This window comes from Camelina sativa, chromosome 8 (assembly GCF_000633955.1).
Source record: "Camelina sativa cultivar DH55 chromosome 8, Cs, whole genome shotgun sequence".
Classification (NCBI taxonomy): Eukaryota; Viridiplantae; Streptophyta; class Magnoliopsida; order Brassicales; family Brassicaceae; genus Camelina; species Camelina sativa.
Window position 1 is genome coordinate 15811378 of NC_025692.1, and position 21530 is coordinate 15832907.

Below are 21530 nucleotides of genomic sequence, written 5' to 3' on the forward strand. Positions count from 1 at the left end.
CTCTTCCGACTCAGAGTATCTGCAACCAAATTAGCCTTACCAGGATGATAGGCTATCTCCAAATCATAGTCTGCCACAANTCTGCTCCAGCCACGGATGACAGATCGGACCAAACTAGACAAGCTCAAGTCGCGGCTTGCTTCTCATACCACTTCTTAAACCTTGTCTTCATCCTCGCCTCAGGCTCCCAAGTCTGCTCCTTAACACCATAACAATCCCAAAGGACTCTCATCAAAGGAATCTTCTTCTTCCGAAGTTCCTTGATCCTCCTCTCGAGAACCCTCACTGGTCTCGCCTCCAAAGTCATGTTAGGCTGAAGATCTTCAGGAATCTTAGCTAACAACTGATCATCTTCACGGAGATACTTCCTCAACATAGAAACATGGAAAACCTTATGGAATGCACGCATAACCTCAGGTAACTCTAGTCTATAAGCCACTAGTCCAACACGCTCAATCACTCTGAACAGACCCATATACCTCGGACTCAACTTAGTCTCAGTCAATGACCTGTTCGGACCCCGCAACATGGCCATCTTGAGGTACACTCTGTCTCCTACCTGAAACTCAAGATCTCTCCTCCTCCTATCGGCATAACTCTTCTGCCGATCCTGAGCCTCCTTCATGTTCAGCTTGAGAACCCGAATCTTCTCTGAGGTCTCCTGAACAAAACTAGCACCAAACATGCTCCTCTCCCCCACCTGAGTCCAGCATAATGGTGTACGACATGGCCTCCCATACAAAGCCTCATAAGGAGCCATCTTAATACTCGCCTGATAACTGTTGTTGTAAGCAAACTCTACCAGGTTCAGGTGATCTGCCCAATGGCCACCCCAATCCAACACACACATCCTCAGCAAATCTTCCAGCGTCTGGATCGTCCTCTCAGACTGTCCATCTGTCTGGGGATGATAAGCTGTACTCATATGCACCTTAGTGCCCATCTCCGCCTGAAATGCCTTCCAGAACACCGAAGTGAACTTAGAATCCCTATCAGACACAATGCTCGCTGGCACCCCATGCAATCTGACTATCTCTCTCACATACTTCTTAGCCAAGACCGCTGCTCCATCAGTCTTCTTAATGGCCAGAAAATGTGCTGACTTAGTCAACCGGTCCACAATGACCCAAATAGCATCAAAGGTCCGTGACACTGGCAATCCTACCACAAAATCCATGGTGATCATATCCCACTTCCACTCAGGAATGGGTAAACTCTTCAGTAACCCGCCAGGAACCTGATGCTCAGCCTTCACTAGCTGACACACATCACACCTCGAAACCCAACTAGCTACATCCTTCTTCATCCCGACCCAATGATAGTACCTCTTGAGATCACGGTACATCTTAGTCGCTCCTGGATGAATGGACAACTTGCTCGCATGAGCCTCTCTCAGAATCTCCTGTCTCAACTCCTCATCCTTGGGCACACAAACCCGACCGTGCACCAAGATAGTACCATTATCTGAGACCTGATACTCTGAATCCACATCCTTAGAGGCATTCACCAGCCCCAAATCCTTCTCCTGAGCCAACCGCACTCTACTCAGAAGATCTGCTCTATCTACTGCTTCCAAACCCAACGGTTCCTGTGAAACAGCACATAAGCTCAACGCACTGATCTCCCCTACCAGAGACTCCATCTCCTGCTCCTGAGCCGAAGCTACCCTCTTCCGACTCAGAGCATCTGCAACCGTGTTAGCCTTTCCAGGATGATAGGCTATCTCCAAATCATAATCTGCCACAAGCTCCATCCACCGCCTCTGTCTCAAATTCAGCTCAGGCTGAGTGAATATATACTTCAGGCTCTTATGATCTGTAAACACCTGTACCTTTGCACCATAAAGATAAGACCTCCAAATCTTCAGGGCAAAAACTACCGCACCCATCTCCAAATCATGAGTAGGATAGTTGCCTTCATGCACCCGCAACTGCCGCGAAGCATAAGCAATCACCTTCCCATGCTGCATCAGAACACAACCCAACCCAACTCTAGATGCATCTGTATAAACCACATAGGGTTCTCCCTGCTCAGGCAAAGCCAACACTGGCGCAGTAGTCAACATCTCCTTCAGGCTTGCAAAGCCTTCCTCACACTCTTCTGACCAGACAAAAGGAACATCCTTCCCTGTCAACTTAGTCATAGGACGTGCTCTGCTTGCAAACCCCTGCACAAATCTCCTGTAGTAACCTGCCAATCCAAGGAAACTCCTGATCTCTGTGGCATTCTGCGGTCTAGGCCAATCTCTGATAGCCTGAATCTTCTCTGGATCTACAGAAACCCCCTCTGCAGAAACAATGTGACCCAGAAAGCCCATCTCACGCTGCCAAAAACTACACTTGCTCAACTTGGCAAACAACTTCTGCTCCCGCAGCTTCTCCATAACTGCCCTCAAATGCACTGCATGCTCCTCAGGACTCTTAGAATAGACCAGGATATCGTCGATGAAAATGATGACAGATACATCCAGAAACTCCTGAAACACACTGTTCATCAATCTCATAAACGCTGCTGGCGCGTTAGTCAATCCGAAGGGCATCACCACAAACTCATAGTGCCCATATCTCGTCCTGAAAGCAGTCTTCCTCACATCTGCCTCATCTATCGGTATCTGATGATAACCCGACGCCAGATCTACCTTGGAGAACCAAGTAGCACCCCTCAACTGATCCAACAACTCATCGATCCTAGGAAGAGGATACTTGTTCTTCACAGTGACCCGGTTCAAACCCCGATAATCAATACACAACCTGAAACTCCCATCCTTCTTCTTCACAAACAACACCGGCGCTCCCCACGGTGATACACTAGGACGGATGAATCCCTTACTCAACAAATCTTCTAGCTGCTTCTTCAGCTCTGCCATCTCTGCTGGAGCCATTCTGTAAGGAGCCTTGGATAACGGTGTCGTCCCCGGTTCCAGTTCAATGGTAAAAGGATCCGACCGAGATGGTGGTAATCCCTGCAAAGACTGAAACACATCCTCAAACTCTTCCACTACTGGAATACCGCTAACCGTAGACTTCCCCACTGACTCTGGCATAGATATAGTAACCAGATAAGCCTCACGGCCCTTCTCGATCATCTTCCCAGCCTGAATGGCTGAGATCACGAGACTCCCTGAAGTCGGTCTAATACCCTGAAAAACCAACTTCCCTCCTGGACGCTCAAACTCCACTCTACCCCGATAGCAATCCAAATGCACCATGTGCCGATGCAACCAATCCATCCCGAGAATCACATCATACAACTCCACTGGACTGATAAGAAAATCTGCTGGCCGTGACTCCCCTGCGATCTGAATATCAATTCCTCTGACTCGTCCAATAACCCTCAGGAACTTGCCTCCCGCAACTCTGACAACTCCTGTACGCTCCCCGGGATCCCCTCTGATTCCCGCGCTCTCTGCACACTCCGGAGTAATGAACCTATGAGAAGCTCCAGAATCAAACATAACATGGGACCTAAACCCGCCCACCAACAAGGTCCCTACACAAACCTCATGTGTTGAGAACCTAACTTTATCACAGGAAAACATAAAATCTGAACTTACTAAGAATTTACAAAATTATAGCACTAGAAATTATACCTGTGATCGCCTCGGCACTGGTCCCACCAGTCTCTGCAGTAGTGTAAACCCGTGGCGCCTGCTCAATCCATGCCACATGCTGCCCTCCAGGCTGCACCTGCTGCAACACTGCCACTGCCACTGGCTGCAACTTGGGACACATGGGCCTGATATGCCCCGGCTCCCTGCAATGATAGCATACACGAACCCCTGCCGTCGGAGCACTCCTCTTGGGACAACTAGCAATCCTGTGATCCTTGCTCCCACAACCGAAGCAACTCGCACCACTCGGCCTCTGCGTAGCCTCCCANCGTGACCCGGTTCAACCCCCGGTAATCAATACACAACCGGAAACTCCAATCTTTCTTCTTGACGAACAGCACCGGTGCTCCCCACGGTGATACACTAGGACGGATGAATCCCTTACTCAACAAATCCTCTAGCTGCTTCTTCAGCTCTGCCATCTCTGCTGGAGCCATTATGTAAGGAGCCTTGGATAACGACATCATCCCTGGTTCTAGTTCAATCGTAAAAGGATCAGACCGAGATGGTGGTAACCCCTGCAACAACTGGAACACATCCTCAAACTCCTCTACAACCGGAATACCGCTAACCGTAGACTTCCCCACTGACTCTGGCATAGATATGGTAACCAAATAAGCCTTACGACCCTTCTTGATCATCTTCCCAGCCTGAATGGCCGAGATCACGAGACTCCCTGAAGTCGGTCTAATACCCTGAAAAACCAACTTCCATCCTGGTCGCTCAAACTCCACTCTACCCCGATAGCAATCCAAATGCACCATGTGCCGATGCAACCAATCCATCCCGAGAATCACATCATACAACTCCACTGGACTGATAAGAAAATCTGCTGGCCGTGACTCCCCTGCGATCTGAATATCAATTCCTCTGACTCGTCCAATAACCCTCAGGAACTTGCCTCCCGCAACTCTGACAACTCCTGTACGCTCCCCGGGATCCCCTCTGATTCCCGCGCTCTCTGCACACTCCGGAGTAATGAACCTATGAGAAGCTCCAGAATCAAACATAACATGGGACCTAAACCCGCCCACCAACAAGGTCCCTACACAAACCTCATGTGTTGAGAACCTAACTTTATCACAGGAAAACATAAAATCTGAACTTACTAAGAATTTACAAAATTATAGCACTAGAAATTATACCTGTGATCGCCTCGGCACTGGTCCCACCAGTCTCTGCAGTAGTGTAAACCCGTGGCGCCTGCTCAATCCATGCCACATGCTGCCCTCCAGGCTGCACCTGCTGCAACACTGCCACTGCCACTGGCTGCAACTTGGGACACATGGGCCTGATATGCCCCGGCTCCCTGCAATGATAGCATACACGAACCCCTGCCGTCGGAGCACTCCTCTTGGGACAACTAGCAATCCTGTGATCCTTGCTCCCACAACCGAAGCAACTCGCACCACTCGGCCTCTGCGTAGCCTCCCACCTCCTCTTGCCGCCCCTGCTAGAACCACCCTGCTGCTGAGCCCTACTAGGCTGAACAGCTGGACTAACCGCCACTGACTGTGCCCGGATGTCCTCTTCAATCCCTGATGCAGTCTCAACCAGCTCTGCACGCGTAGCATAACTCCGCCCTCTACATTGAACCCTTAAATCATCATGTAGGGCCCTCAAAAACCTCTTGATCTGAGCCTCCTCAGACTCCTTAGCCCAACCCCCATAACATAGAAGTCGACTGAACTCCAAGTCCAGCTCCCGCACCGACCGCGTCCTTTGAGACAACTGAAGGAACTGCACCTCCAACCGGTCCAATGCCTCTCTCGGAAAGTACTTGCGGTTGAACTCCCCCACGAAGTCAGCCCAAGTCATCTCCTGATGCACTCTCCTAGCAGCCACTGATCTACACCATAACTCAGCATCACCAGTAAAATGGTGAACCCCTATGTCCACCCGAAACTCCTCAGGACATCTCAGAGTATGGAAGTTACGTTGCACACTCTTCCTCCACGCATCTGCGGCAGTAGAATATGTACGACCCGAAAACTGTGTGGTCACGAGACCCTTCATCTCCTTGAGCATGGACAAATAACGTCCATGTGCTCCTTCATCCGAAGACACTGGCTGCCGCTCCTCCGCCACCACTGGTGGAACAACCTGAGCCTAAGCCGGTACCACTGCTGGCAACCGCTCCAACAACTGTGCTTGCAAAGCCGTAAAGTCAGCACCAGGGACTCCACCCGCTGGGACTCCCACACCCAGGACCCTAACATCACCGGCCACTGGAGCATCAACACCGCCCCCTCCGGCCACACTCATGGAATCCTCCTGGACACCCTGCGACTCGCCAACACCCTCGGCTGTCACACTCTGGTCCTCGGTCTCACTAACCACTGGGACTCTGCCCCTACCGCAACCACGTCCGCATCCACGACCATGACCAGAAACAGCACCACCTCCAGCCATCTGCACTACCATGAACAGAAGACTAAGCAAACAATTTATACTACAACACAGAAACATAAACTCACTGTGGAATCAAACAGTAGGCTCGAAGAGGATGTTCTAGGACTTCATGCCACACACAATTGACTAACTCACATAATCAATCAAAGCATGAAATTCCCAAACATCTACAACACAAAGCCTAGTGAACCCAAACCTAGAACCGTAAGGGCTCTGATACCAAACTGAAACGACCCGACCCGTTTTTTTTTAAAATAAATAATATATAATAAACAATAATAATAATAATAATAATAATAATAATAATAATAATAATAATAATAATAATAATAATAATAATAATAATAATAATAATAATAATAATATACTACAACTAGTGGTCCCAAACCTACTAGCCACCTAACCACAACCACAATCAAACAGCGGAAATAAGCAATATCAATAACCAATAATATTCCAATAATAAAATATCCATTAATCAAATATAACCATAAACCAATATCCAAATTATCAGAAAACATGGAATCAGCAACCTAGCAATGTTTATAATGACCCAACTCTAGCAACCTAGCAATGCCAGACAACATCCAATCGAGTCCCTAGAACATCCTCCTCTTCATTGCCTTGATTCCACGATCACACTTTGCCTTTACCTGCACCACAAACACATATTGAGATGCATGAGTATTTGATAAACACTTAGTGAGGCAATCCTCCCATCTACTGGGCTATACACACAAACAACAGTGATATCAATGTTCCAAACAATCAACAAACAAGACATACAAACCAGGAAATCAAACATCGTTTCGCTGGAAGGGAGGTGTCGACCGACACCAGCCAAGTGTCGACTGACACTGGCCTTGGTGTCGACCAACACTACCTCACAGTGTTGATCGATGCCCAATTTGCTGGTGTCGATCGACACTCCCTCTGCAATCGCGATCCGCTCAAAGACGAGAGTCGAATCTCGCTCCCAACCTCCTCCAAATCGCTCAATACTCATAACCCAAGGCAAATACGTCTATAGGAACCTGTAGCAACCAATCCCAGCAAGAAAAACACACAAAACAACAACAAACAAGCAAGAACAATGAAATCAAAGGCTTAGATTAGCCATGGTCATGCACTCACCTCTTTGCAGGAAGATTCGGACCAACAACAACGAATCCAACCTTCCTAGCAAGCTTCTAACTCCTTCCTAGCCTTGGATCTCTCAAAAACAGCAAGGAAATCTCCCAATCTCTCTCTAGAACCTCAAAACACTTTTCTCTCTTTTGTTTTCTCAAAAACGGCGTGAGACAAAACAAAACACGACCTAGGTCGTTTTCTCCCTATAAAATCTTGGTTCAATGGTTTTCCCTAAACCAAACCGATCCAAATCGATAATTAAATCGAAATGGTCGAACCAAAGAATATTGGTGTCGACCGACACCACCATGGTGTCGATCGACACCCATCCCAGAAAACCAATAATTGGTTCGCGGATGTTACAAATATCCTCCAGACCGTGCTGCTATTCGAATCACTCATCCTCTAAGACATGACTATGAGATTAAACCTCAAATTATCAGTTTGGTGAAACAAAATCAGTTCCATGGCCTTACTACTGAACATCCGATGGACCACATTGACATTTTTGAAGAAATCTGCTCTACAACAAAAAGCAATGGAATTCCTGAAGATTACTTGAAGTGTAAGCTTTTTCCTTTCTCTCTAGCCGACAAGGCTCATAGATAGTTAAAGTCTCTACCTCTTGGATCGATCTCTAGCTGGGAAGGATGAAAGTCAGCCTTTCTCAGCCCTTACTTGTTTGTCATATGTATGAATGTGCTCTCCTGCAAACTAGACAAGGCAGCTACAAATAGGGTCTTCGGTTTCCATCCGAACTGTAGACACTTGCAGCTAACCCATCTATGTTTCTGTTCAAGGAGCACTAGGTGTTTTTGCTGATTTTGCAGTTCATTCAGGGCTCAACATCAGTCTGGAAAAGTTGACACGGTACATGGTTGGTGTTCCTATTGAGCAGAGGAGGGCGATTCTTCAGAAATTTTATTTTGCGTCTCGCTCTGTACCAGTTAGATATCTTGGTCTCCCACTCCTCCCAAAGAGGATGTCATCGGCGGACTATTTACCTCTACTGGAGAAAATACGCTCTAATATCAGTTCATGGACTGCTAGAACTCTCTCATTTGCTGGACGGCTGCAGCTGCTTAGATCGATTATCTTTGGCGTCATAAATTTTTGAATTTCTGCATTTAGGCTCCCTAAAGCTTGTATTCGAGAAATAGATCAGTTGTGCTCTGCATTCTTATGGTCGGGTCCTTCCTTAAATACTAAGAAGGCCAAGGTTGCATGGTCAGAAGTCTGTCTTCCAAAGTCTGAAGGGGGTTTGGGGCTCCGTTCACTGCATGAGGAAAATACCGTGAGTGTCTTAAAACAGATTTGGAGAATTCTCTCTGTAAAGAGCTCGCTATGGGTCAACTGGGTCCACCGGTACATCATCCTTAGTGGCTCTTTCTGGTCTGAAAAAGACAATGCCGCAGCTGGTTCCCGGATATGGAAGAAGTTACTAAAGTATAGAGATCTAGCAAAACAATTCCACTGCGCAGAGGTAAACAATGGTGAGACCACATCCTTCTGGTTTGATAACTGGAGTTCTTTGGGTCGTCTTTATGAGAAAATGGGGGATCGAGGCTGCATAGCAATGGGATTACCACTACGAAGTACCATAGCTGAAGCAATGGACATGACTAGAAGGAGAAGATATAGAAATGACTTTCTCTGTTTGGTTCAAGAAGAGCTTCAAAGAAAACAACTTGCTTGCGCCCACGATAGGCCGGATGTCTCTTTGTGGAAACGCAAGAGTAATACATATCATAAACAGTTCCACACCAAAGACACATGGATCTACATCCATGCAGTGCACCCAAAGATGGTGGAAGCTAGAGCGATTTGGTTTTCTCAAGCAACTCCAAGGTATGCATTTATCACATGGTTGATGGTTAAGAATAGACTTGCAACAGGGGACCGAATGATAAAATGGAAAACAAACGCACTTTCAAGCTGTGTTTTCTGCAACCAGCTACTAGAAACAAGGGAGCACTTGTTATTTCTCTGTCATTTCTCACAGAAAATGTGGGAATTGCTGGTCAAAGGGCTTCTCAAGGACAAGTACACAAACGAATGGAAGCAGGTGATGATTTTGCTGCTTGGGAATGATTTGGATAAGACAAAAAGTTTCCTTCTAGGCTACACTTTCTAAAACACCATTCATTCTATTTGGAGGGAGAGAAACAACAGGCGCCATGGAGAACCAAACTCATCAGTGGAGATGCTGGTGAAGCTGACTCATAAAAATATCCGCAACGGGTTAAGTACCATGTTGGACAAAGAAAGCACCCATATTCAGGCGTGTTTTGAAGCAAGATTCTAATAAAGTTTTTGATTTTTCAAACAAAATGTTTTAAAACACAGTTTATACAAAAGATGTAAAACGTTTATTTTTTCTTTGAATATAATTTAACATTAAATTAAAAAATGAAATATAGACAAAAAAGTTTATAATTATTTTATTAAGTTTGATAACCAGCTTTTTAATAAATTTTAATTTTAATTTTAATTAACATTGGATTTCAAAGAAGTATTTTAATATTCAATTTGGATTTCGACATGTATCAAATTATTTTTCACATCTAATTTATTTATTATTTAAAGAAAATAACTTCCTTTTCTTTAACCAAAAATAAAATGAAAAAATTAACACCAAATAAAACATATTTTAGGATATTAATTTACACATAATCAATTAAGAATGTGAGGGTTAATTAAGACGGTTATTGATCCGAGTCTTGTGGCTGGAGTTTACGATCCGGTATGGTGATTCCGGTCGAACCTTATTGATTGCTAGCTTGATGTGACTTGGTGATATACTGATATTCAATTAGCTACTTGAAAATTTGGAAAACAAAACAAAACTTTTATAAGAGAAACTGAGAAGTGAGAACTACTCCTTTTTCTTGTTGCAATTTTAATGTTTTTTGGTCTCTTCTTTTTCTTTCTCTTATTAGTCAATCGTATAATATACAGATATATAATAAATTTTCTGAGTTTATCTTTGTAATCGTTAAGTCTAAGCCAATTTGATATTGCCTAACAATGCATCAAATTTGAATAGAATTTTCATATAGATTGTACATCTGCGCGATGGCTAAACTGCTTCTGAACCCGTCCAACATACAATTGCATCGATGGAGGAATTGAACATAGCACTTTGAGTTACATTGTGACATTGTTAGGCGATTTCATAAGAGCATAAAAACATTGTATCCTGCTATCATATAAGTTTTTTCTATCTACACTAGTACATTATATAAGGTTCATGCACCACTACACTTATTGCTAATTGCATTTACTCATTTAGATTGGATGTACATGATTCCTACCACTTTCATCACAATTCATGTTCGATGTCAATTAGTTCTATGTTCGGTCCAATTAGGTCGCTTTTTGTGATGGGCTTGCTCGTAATAGCTATATACAGTAAAACCTCTAAATTAATACTTGATAAATTAATATTTTCTATAAATTATATAAATTAATAAATTTCTCCCATCTCAAGATGAACCAGTGTAATTTGCAAGCAATTTGATAATATAATAAGATAATATTTTTTAAAAAATCCTCTATAAATATATGATCCCATCAATAATATAAATTAATAATTATAGAAATTTATCAAATATATATATATATATGTATATACATTAATTTTTGTTAGAGTTTATTTCTAATATTTTTACTATATAAAAAAATTTTAGTGTTTCTTTTAAAACATAATAATTATTATTTTCATTGTAATTTATTCTATAAAAATATTAGTGATAAAGATTAAATCTTATTTTAAAATAGATTTTTTGAAAAAACTTACCAAATTAGGAAAATCTCTCTGTAAATTATTAATTATTTTATTTGTACATTAACCTCTTTAAATTAATAAATTTTTTTGGTCTTAACATTATTAATTTATAGAGGTTTTACTGTATATCATCATCAAAAACCCTAAAAAATGTTTAGAGCATCTACAGTGGTAGAGACTCGATAAATCTCTCAAATATATTAATTTAACATGTATAATATAATTTATTTGTCATTTAAAATTAAAGTTTATTAAAAAAACGACCAAACTAATAAAATATTAACATGTATAATAGAAGGATTAAGTTCTCATGGATTCTCATTTGAGATTCTTCTCTCTCTTTTCTCCTTTTAATTACTTAATACTGTGGATGCTCTTATTATGATGGGCACGTCAAACACACGAGTATCAAGGCCCAAGAGTGTGAAACAAAGCCTATTCCGTTCTATCTTGGTTGAGTCTCGGTTTTGGATGTTGTCGAATAAAAGAGAGAATCTACTCCATACTTATCCTTGTTATGTCCTCACGTTTTTATTATTTCTGTTTACCTTTTGGAGTTAGGCGATTTGATAGGAATCAGATAGATATATATTTCTTATGGTGTTTTCCTATATAAGCTAATAAGAATCATATGAAAAGTAGTCATAAAACTACTTGTTAAAACCTATGTGTGTTTGTTCTCCTAAACTCTGATTGGGACCTTATCAGTTTAATACGTGATTAATTTTCCTAAAGTTAACATGTTAAACACTGGTAAGGCTAGGGTTCACCACAAGCCACCGCTCTTCGTATCATAGCCTGAGCTTCATCTTCCCGGGTTATGTTATTTCCAAGAGACTAATCATCATTTATTCTATAAATCACAAATCATCTGTCCAATGAGACTCTGCCACATAAATTTCTATATTATATTTTAATTTTACAAAAATAATTGTAAAACAATTTTGAGATCGTGTGCATAAGAGCAAAAGAGATGAAAAAAAAAACTGATTATTCACAATGCGCTTCGTAATTTACAAGACCAATATTTTCTTTTCTTCGACAGTTATAAACTATAGGACTAATTGTTCGAGTAGGAAGATTTAGGTTTTTTATAGCACATGTCATTTTTTAATATCTGAATAAACATAATTACTCAGACTTTTTCCTTTTTTATTGAATCTAGAATTCACACAATAAATTTGTTTGAGTGGGGAACAAATTCACTTAAGATCTATCTCTATAAAACTGGATTAAAGCTAGAAAATAAAGAGAGGTTATGATTTCTTCAAGAAGAAGATAGGTTTTTCCTCAAAAACAATGAATAATTTAGGTTTTTTGTATTAATTGCTGGATCCTTTACAAGAAAGGGGATATCCTTATTTATATGTTTCTCTAGATTACAGAATATAGCTACTTTCCTAATGGATCAAACCAAGATTAGGAAAGTTTCTTCTTCCTTGTTAGGTCGGCCGCCGGGCGATCTAGGTAGTCGGGCTCATTGAGGCGGTTGAGTGACTTCGTTGGGCTTCTTGCTTATAGGCCCGTTTAGATGTCCCAAAAGACGGGGCTCCTCGGTTTAATTGATGTGCAGAGTAACTCGGTTTACTTTCGGTTTAAATCGGTATGTCGTGGGTGCTAAATCCTGCACCAACAATTAGTCCCCCCCCAGTTCGGTAAATTCAATTATCCATTTGAGTTTCCGAACTATAGGAAAAAGATCCGATCTAAACTTTAGGAAAACTGAATTCCGAGCACGCGAACTGATGTGAGCGCGGGTCGCGATCGTTTACGGAATCGGTTGGGAAGGATCTAGAAAAGAACCACGTCATTGGCTTCAAAATGCGGTGTTGTGCGTCAGGACTCGTCGCCTCGTTAAAACCCTCTCCGGTAAACCTCATGGGAAAAATCCGAAGTAAGAAAAAAGAGTACAAGTCATGATCCTAACGTCTTTGGCGCCCTCGTCCTTTGATAAGGACGAAGGCCGTACGGACAGTCTCGCCGATGGTTGCCTTGGCTGAGTCGATCTCTCGGTCTTCTTGGATGAATGCATGGACGAAGTGGTTGATCTTGTGTCTTGAAGTCCTGGATGAGCTCTTAGTCTGAGTTGTACCGCGGGTGATATGAGTGTCTGAGAGGTGTCCGGGTCCGGCTCAAGCGCTCCTTGACGCGTGTCCGATCTCGTGCTCACATCACGCGCCGTTGCAGTTGCTAATCCAAGTTGAGACGTGCCGTATATCATAATGACTTTTTGTAAGTTGGTTGCTCTCTTCATTGCTGACCAGCTAGCTTGCAATTCCAGACTGGAATCTTGGAGGTCGGAAGAGGATGCTCAATCTTCGCAGGCCACTAGGGTTGTGATCTCTTAATTGAATGATGATTCAGATCGGGATGATAACTGAAACTGGATGACCTCAAGATGTCATTGTTGAAGATACTACACTTTCGTGCAATGATTTCAGTTTGGATTCCCGATAATTATTAAATTCGGAACTTTACAAGCTGCGAGACGTCTCTTGGCTTACATCAAGTAATCCTACATTTAGTAATAATTTGGAGATAACTCTGGACTCCGTAGGTGGGTGGTATTGTCCCAAGCAATGTGTGCTTTTGCGGGGAGCGAGATACTAGGCTCGGCTTACCCCATTTTATCTAGTCTGGAGACGGAGTGCGTAAATGAAATTTTGGTTTGGCTTATGTTTCCGTCCAAACTAAAGCTCGAGTGCGGAGACGAACTGAAAAGTTGTCTGAAGGACGAACTGAGAAGTTTTCCGAAGACGAACTGAGAAGTTTTCCGAAGACGAACTGAGAAGTTGTCTGAAGGAAGAACTGAAAAATTTTCCGAAGACGAACTGAGAAGTTGTCTGTAGACGAACTGAAAATTTTGCCAAAGACGAACTGAGAAGTTGTCTAAAGAAAGAACTGTAAAGTTTTCCGAAAACGATTTGAGAAGTTGTCTGTAGACGAACTGAAAAAGTTGTCACATTTGGACAGGTTGTGTTTGAAAAAAAAAAAGTTTTAACTCTATTCGGAATTTTACATGAGGCGGGACGTCTCCCGGCTTACATCAAGTAATCCTTATTGGGTAATTGAACCCAAGCGTACATGCGCTTTGGCGGAGGGCGAAGTACGAGACTTCGGCTTACCTCCTTTGTTCCAATTTCGAAGTCGGACGGCGAAATTTAAAACTCTGGGTACGGCTTACATATCCGTCCGAACCGGAACTTGCGAAACAATTCAAAAAAGAATTCTCTGGGTTCGGCTTATCTCTCGTCAGAGAGTTTGAGGTGCGAAATAAAAACTCTGGGTTCGGCTTATTCCTCATTAAAAGTTTGAGGGGAGCGAGATACTGGGCTCGACTTATTCCCCTTTTAAAAGTTTGAGGGGAACGAGATACTGGGCTCGGCTTATTCCCTTTTGCGGTTTGACGCAAGTCGAGCATCTGGCCAGGATGTCGAAAGATTCACAAGGAATCATAAAGATTTAGTTAGAACAAAAACTGAAGCTATTTGAAGTTGAACTGAAGTCGAAGCTGTCTGCAGACGAAATGAAACTGGAGCTGTCTGAACACAAACTGAATATGAGGTTGTCTGAGGACGAACTGAAACTGAAGCTGTCTGAACACAAACTGAATCTGAAGTTGCCTGAGGATGAACTGAAACTGAAGTTGTCTGAACACAAACTGGATCTGAAGTTGCCTGAGGATGAGCTGAAACTGAAGTTATCTGAAGACGAACTGAATCTAAGGTATCTGAAGATGAGCTGAAAGTAAGGTGTGTGAGGATGACCTGAAACTGAGGCGTCAGAGGATGACCTAACACTGAGGAGTTGTCCGAAGACGATTTGAGACGTTATCTGAAGGACGAACTGAGAAGTTGTCCAAAAGATGAACTGAGACTCAAGTTGCCCGAAGGACGAACTAAGAAGTTGTCCAAAGACGAACTGAGAAGTTGTCCAAAGAGGAACTGAAAAGTTGTCTGAAGGACGAACTAAAAAGTTGTCCAAAGACGAACTAAGAAGTTGGCCAAAGACGAACTGAAAAGTTTTCTAAAGGACGAACTGAGACTCAAGTTGCCCGAAGGACGAACTAAGAAGCTATCCAAAAGAAGAACTGAAAAGTTTTCCGAAGACGAGCTGAAAAAGTTGTCTCAAGACGAACTTGATACACATTCGTGTATACGTAGTAGTAGTTTTTTTTTATGCGAGGCATGGCTCGGCATTTTTTTATTTATGCGAGGCATGGCTCGACATTTATTTATTATTTTTTTATTTTTATTTTTTTTATGCGAGGCATGGCTCGACATTTTTTTTTTAAGTAAGGATGCTTGCTCCACACTGAATATATATGCCATCATGTTGAAGAGATCCCTCACAATAACGATTCATGCAATAATAGAGCTCAAATCAAATGCTTATGATCAAGTGATAATGATTTTCAAGTTCTTACGTTTTGATGATTCTATATGGCATAAAGATATCTAGTGTGATTTATATGAATGTATAGAAAACTTATCTCGATGAATGTGTCAGACAGAATGCGTCTGGTGATAGCTTTTGGTAGAAATAACCGATTGACATGAAATTGGTCTTGTTAGATAGATAAGCTTTGGAGCTTCAAATTGATATGTTGATCGGCGTCTGGCGCTTTCTAGAGTGGCAGGAAATTGCTTCTAAAGTTGGCTCTTCGGACAAGTCAGATCTGTCATTTAGAGGTTTGACATATCACACCTGTTGAGGGAAATTGGTGATAAATTTCTTGAAATAGCTCGGCTTCAGGCGAGGTCGGTCTCATAAGAGAGATGAGACTCGGGGCTTCAAACTGATATGCAGATTGACTACATATTCTACATGGATTGCTGGGAATATCGTCATGATGTAAGGCGATCTGACAATTGCGGTCAGGCTGCATCTGATCAAGATAACTGGTCATAAATTGAGATGTTGAGCACCAATGAATATGTGATCGATCTCGTTAGGAAGATAAGCCTTGGAGCTTCAAATTTACATGTATATCGCCGTCCGGTTCTTCCTAGAACGCCAGAAAGTTGTCTTCAAAGTTTGAGTTTCTTGACAGATCGGATCTGCGATTTAAAATTTTAACAGATTATCTCAGGTTTAGAGAAATCGATGATAAATTTCTGCAGACAGCTCATATTGAGACAAAGTAGATCTTGTTAAGAAGACAAGCCTCGGGGCTTCAGATTGATATGTAGTACGGCGACTGGTTCTTCCTATAACGCCACAAAATTGCCTTCAAAGTTTGATTTTCTTGACAGATCGGATCAACGATTTAGGGCTTTGACAGATCGGACCAGCCAAGGAAAATCCGTGATAAGTTACTTGAAACAGTTCGGATTGAGGCGAGGTTAGTCTCGTTAGAATCATAAGTGTCGGGGCTTCAGATTTATATGTAATACGACGCCTGGTGCTTTCCAGATCAATGGTAAACGTCGTTAAAAGTCGGCTTACTTCTACAGGCCGGTTCTGCGATATAGAGGTCTGACAGATTAGACCAGTTGAGCAGATTGGTGATAAATTACTTGAAACAGCTCGGCTCCAGGCGAGGTCAGTCGTGTTGGAACGATAAGCCTTGGAACTTCACACTGATATGCAGATCGCCTAAAGGTCTATCTGGATCGCTGGGAATATTGTCACAATGTGAGACGATCTGACAATTGGTCATAAGTTGAGATTCAGAGCACCGATTGAGGCGTGGTCAATCTTGTTAGAAAGCTAAGTCTCGGAGCTTCAAGTTTATATGTATATCGGTGGCGACCTTCTCTTAAAGTCGAGACGACGAGCTGATATCTAGGGTTCCGAACAGGATGTGTCAGTTCGGAAATGTGGTGATATCTTCCGATATACACTGCTTATTGAGCTGAGATCAGTTTTCCTGGGAAAATAAACCTCTGAGCTTCAGAATGATGTGTATACCAACTCTAGGTTCCGTCTAGATCGGTGGCAAACTGCTCTCCAAGTCGTGACGGCGAGCTAAGATTTCGAACTAACAGGATGTGTCAGTTTGGGAATAGGGTGATAACTTTCGGTAGATACTTCGGATTGAATTGAGATCGCCTTCTCCGGAAAGTTGACTCTAAGGGCTATCCGTAGATAGGTTATGTGTAATCTGGGTCATATTACTTTGTCGGAAAATTGATCCCGAAGCTGACTGGTGCGATAAAGACAGATCTGCGTTTTAATAGATTGTGTATGCTGCAGAGAAACAGCCATATCTCTCGGTAGACAAGTCCGATCGACATGAAACCGGATTCTATGGAAAGCTTATTTTCTGGTGAATCCAGAGGTAGGTTATTCATAACCTATTTCGGCGGAGTCGGCTGGTAAATCGTCCCCAAGGTTGACTGGTGGGGACCCGACATATCTATATTAATTTCGACAGATAGAATATGTGGCAGTGAGAAGGCGATATCTCTCTGAAAAAAACTCCGATTGAAACGAAATTGAGTTCTACGGAGAGCTTATTTTCAGGGCAATCAATTTCGAGACTGGCTGGTCGAAAACAAACGAATCTTTATTTGAAGGATAGAGTATGTTGCAGAGAAACTGCGATATCTCTCAGAAGAGAGCTCGCATTGAAACGAAATTGGGTTCCACGAAAAGCTACTGTTTGGAGAAATCCGTAGATAGGCTACTCGTCTTCCGATTCGTCGGGAGCTGCCGAGAATTTTCCTTGCAAGTGACGGTTCGGATAGTTGAAATTGATCTTCTGGTTTTTTTTTTTTAGTTTTGGTGGTAGAGAGAATAAACGTAGACTTTTTGTGTAAGGGTCTCCACAGACGGCGTCAATTGTTGAATCTAGAATTCACACAATGAATTTGTTTGAGTGGGGAACAAATTCACTTAAGATCTATCTCTACAAAACTGAATTAAAGCTAGAAAATAAAGAGAGGTTATGATTTCTTCAGGAAGAAAATAGGGTTTTCCTCAAGAACAATGAATAATTTAGGTTTTTTGTATTAATTGTTGGATCTTTTACAAAAAAGGGGATGTCCCTTATTTATATGTTTCTCTAGATTACAGAATATAGCTACTTCCTAATGGATCAAACCAAGATTAGGAAAATTTCTTTTTCCTTGTTAGGTCGGCCGCTGGGCGATCTAGGTAGTCGGGCTCATTGAGGCGGTTGAATGACTTTGTTGGGTTTCTTGCTTATAAGCCCGTTTAGCTGTTCCAAAAGACGGAGTTCCTCTGTTTAGTTGATGTGCAGAATAACTCAGTTTACCTTTGGTTTAAATCGGTACGTCGTGGATGCTAAATCCTGCACCAATATTTTCTTTTATTTCTTTGTCAAGAACAGTCTTTAATTTAACTAAAATATAAAAACAACCACAACCACCCTTGTTCCCACGTTCTCTATTGATTCATTGTAAGTTTGTAACCGATTTCCGCAACTACCCACAACTTGAAGCTTTATTTAATTAACATTCTTCTCATCTTTCATCGCTAACTTTCTGCAACTTTTTATCTTTTTGTCCATTTCAAGGAGCTTTGTCGAACCAGGTAAATTTGTAAATTATCATAACTATTTCACATTTAATTGTTTTCATTATCTGCAGTTTATTTAATGTCTATCTTTTAACAGTATCTTACACCATGCCGCTCTTCTGAATCCAACAATTTTACAAAGCTTTTCATTTTAACTACGGACTTACGGTATTGAAGAGATTAACGAATTCAAACAAAGGTATGAATAGTTGATTACATTTTATTTAGTTTAAAATCGTTTGTCATAAATTTATTTTAATGATGGAATATTTGCAGATGCAAAATTTTGAGTCTCTGTTAGGGGTAGACTTGTAACCTAACAAAAGGCTCAGCCCATAAGAAGGCCCAAATAAACCTTCAAGAAGAGAAGAGGTATTTTGGTTTTTATAATGGACGAACCGACACAGTTCCCTATAAAAGCGGGCGCATGGCGTTCGCCAAGGGGGAGGCTTTTTCACCCGTTAAAGGTTAAAAGAAAAGGATTCGAAGACTCGTCCACTTTAACTCGTCCGTTCTAAACTCGTTCATTACTTGCTAACTCGTCTTTTGTGCTTCGACACCAATTAATAGAAGAAAACTTCGACCATCCTTTTACCGAACTTAAACATTCTAATTGTAACTGATTTGGACATCAACAATTTGGCGTGCCAGGTAGGGGGAGCCAAGTCGAAATTCTTTGAAAGTTTGAAGAACAGACCTACAACAACTAGACGAGATGACCATTGTTACCAAAGAAGGAAGTAAGGAAGCTGGTTCGTCAGGTGGAACGACCACTCCAGCGGCGGATCAAGGGGAACAAACCAGACTCCCAACTCCGGACACCCCAAGAAAGACTGCAGCGACAGAGAGCCCAGGGACGTTCGTCATTGCGACAAACTTAACCAGCCCGGAGACCGAAGAGCCAACGCCGAGTCCTGTGCAGCTTGCATTGCTCAGTAGCCAACCCGTTTCCAGCATAGACGAGCTCTTTCGCGGGATACTGATGCATCTCGACCAACAAGAAGAGCGAACTAACACTCGGTTAGACGCGCTGACTGCAGCACAGATCAACTCACAGGACGAGATCAAACATCTCCACTCCACCAGGCAAAATTTGGCAAGTTTCATCCCAGCCAGGACGACGCTAGAGACAAGTGTACAAGGAGGTTAACCAGAGCGCAATCCCGCCCCATGCATCGACGAGCGAGACAATGGGACAAAGGACGCCGAGCTGAAAGAAATTCGAGAGAAGATGCAAGAAATGGTAATAGTCTTCCATAGAGCAACAAGTAAAGCACCTGAAGTGGATCTCATGCTCGAAGCAACGCAACGAACCCCGTTGACGGCATGGTCGATCCGCGAGCATTCTTGCTTACCTTCGGCGTATCCCTCGGCCATTTACAGTTCAGCCTGACGAAATACGATGCTGAAGCCTGCCAGGTCTTTGCCGAGCATTTGACAGGAACCGCTTTAAGCTGGTTCTCAAGACTCCCACCTGGGTCAATCGATAGTATCAAGGACCTGATAACTGCATTCTTAAAGCAATTCTCTGTTCTAATGGAAAACAAGAACTCTCATTCCGACCTATATGCCCTGACTCAACAACGAAATCAATCACTCCGGTCTTTTATTGGACACTTTAGAGAGGTCGTCGTCAACGTCTCGATCCCAGACACGGCTGCTATCATTGCACTCAAGAACGCACTTTGGTACGAGTCTCGATTTAAAGAAAAGCTATCTTTAACTCATGTGGAAACCATAGCTGACGCCCTGGGACGAGCCGTGAAACATATCGAGCTTGAAGAAGAGAAAGTCGTCAACGCCAAGAAACACTCCGGCGAAACAAGCGTCGCGACCAAACAGCCAGTAATCACAGCTCCGAAAGTCGAATATGTCGAGCCACGACAACACTTTACCAGAAATCAAGATCGAACTCGTCGAACTTTTGCAATCGGCGAAAATAAATACATCCGGAAGGAAGGAGGTGAGAGCAGCGCGACCCAGTATTGTGATTATCACCAAAGTGCCACCCACGCGACTGAAGAATGTCGTTACCTCCAAACGATCCTGATGGAACGATACAAAAAAGGGACGATAGTCATTGAATCTGACAGAAGCAAGACGACCCGGCCCGGTAACAGCGACATCAAGCGAGCTGAGAATATCACTCGAAAATTTGTCAAGGATTCCAAAACCCTCGCCGATCAAAGCGAAGACAAAATGGAAACACCAGGCGCCATCAATCATGAAAAACGGTAACGACCAGACAGACAAGCCGACCAGCGTCCCCCAACCATAAGACGGATAAACATGATCATGGATGGATTAACAGGATGCAATGACTCGGTCAGGTCAATAAGAGACTATACTAAGCAGGCCGAAACAAGGAAGTCGTGGCCTTCAAAAATCAGCTCCGAAAACGCAACGATTTCCTTTGACAATAACGACCTAGAAGGTTTGGATCTGCCGCACAACGATCCCCTGGTCGTCGAACTACTGATCGGTGAAAGCGAGGTCACAAGAATTTTAATCGACACCGGAAGTTCGATAAACGTGATCTTCAGGAACGTCCTGGCACAAATGGAGTTCGGAGAGAGTGACGTCAAACCAGAATGCCATTCTTTGACCGGTTTCGACGGGGATCATATCATGTCAGTCAGCACCATCGATCTGCCAATTTTCGTGGGAAGCATGGTCACGTATTTCAGGTTCGCCATCATCGACAAGCCTACTATCTACAATGTAATCCTTGGGACCCCGTGGATCCATAAGATGAAAGCAGTACCATCGACGCGTCAAATTCCCAACCCCGAAAGGTATATATACGCTGCGCGGAAACCAACAAAGTGCAAGAGCCTGCTTCCTGATCGAACACAGGATTCGCACAGGAAAGAAGTTATAGCAATCAAAGCAGTGGGTCGGCGACGACAGCTCGTCACCGACCGAAGGAAAGCCGACCCCAATTCAGCAGAGCGTCGCTGCAACAGAAGAAATATGTTTGGACGACACTGACAAGTGTGAACATCGGTGTCGGTGTGTGAACATCAGAACAAAGATAACCCCGTTCATGCGAAGCGAGCTAATCCTTTTTCTCAAAACAAATATATCGACATTCGCATGGACTGT

General features: G+C 42.8%; 2 protein-coding genes across 2 annotated transcripts; one reads left to right on the plus strand and one right to left on the minus strand.

Moving 5' to 3' along the window:
- On the minus strand, positions 2333-13194 carry LOC109125943 (RNA-directed DNA polymerase homolog; the record flags this gene model as incomplete). Its single annotated transcript, XM_019228757.1, has 2 exons — positions 12868-13194; positions 2333-2755 (listed from the first exon to the last, which is right to left on the minus strand). Coding segments are annotated over exons 1-2 (750 nt in total), but the record flags the coding sequence as incomplete, so codon positions are not given.
- LOC104709575 lies at positions 19752-20663 on the plus strand. Its single transcript, XM_010426163.1, has one exon. It carries the CDS (start codon positions 19752-19754, stop codon positions 20661-20663), a length of 912 nt encoding a protein of 303 aa, XP_010424465.1.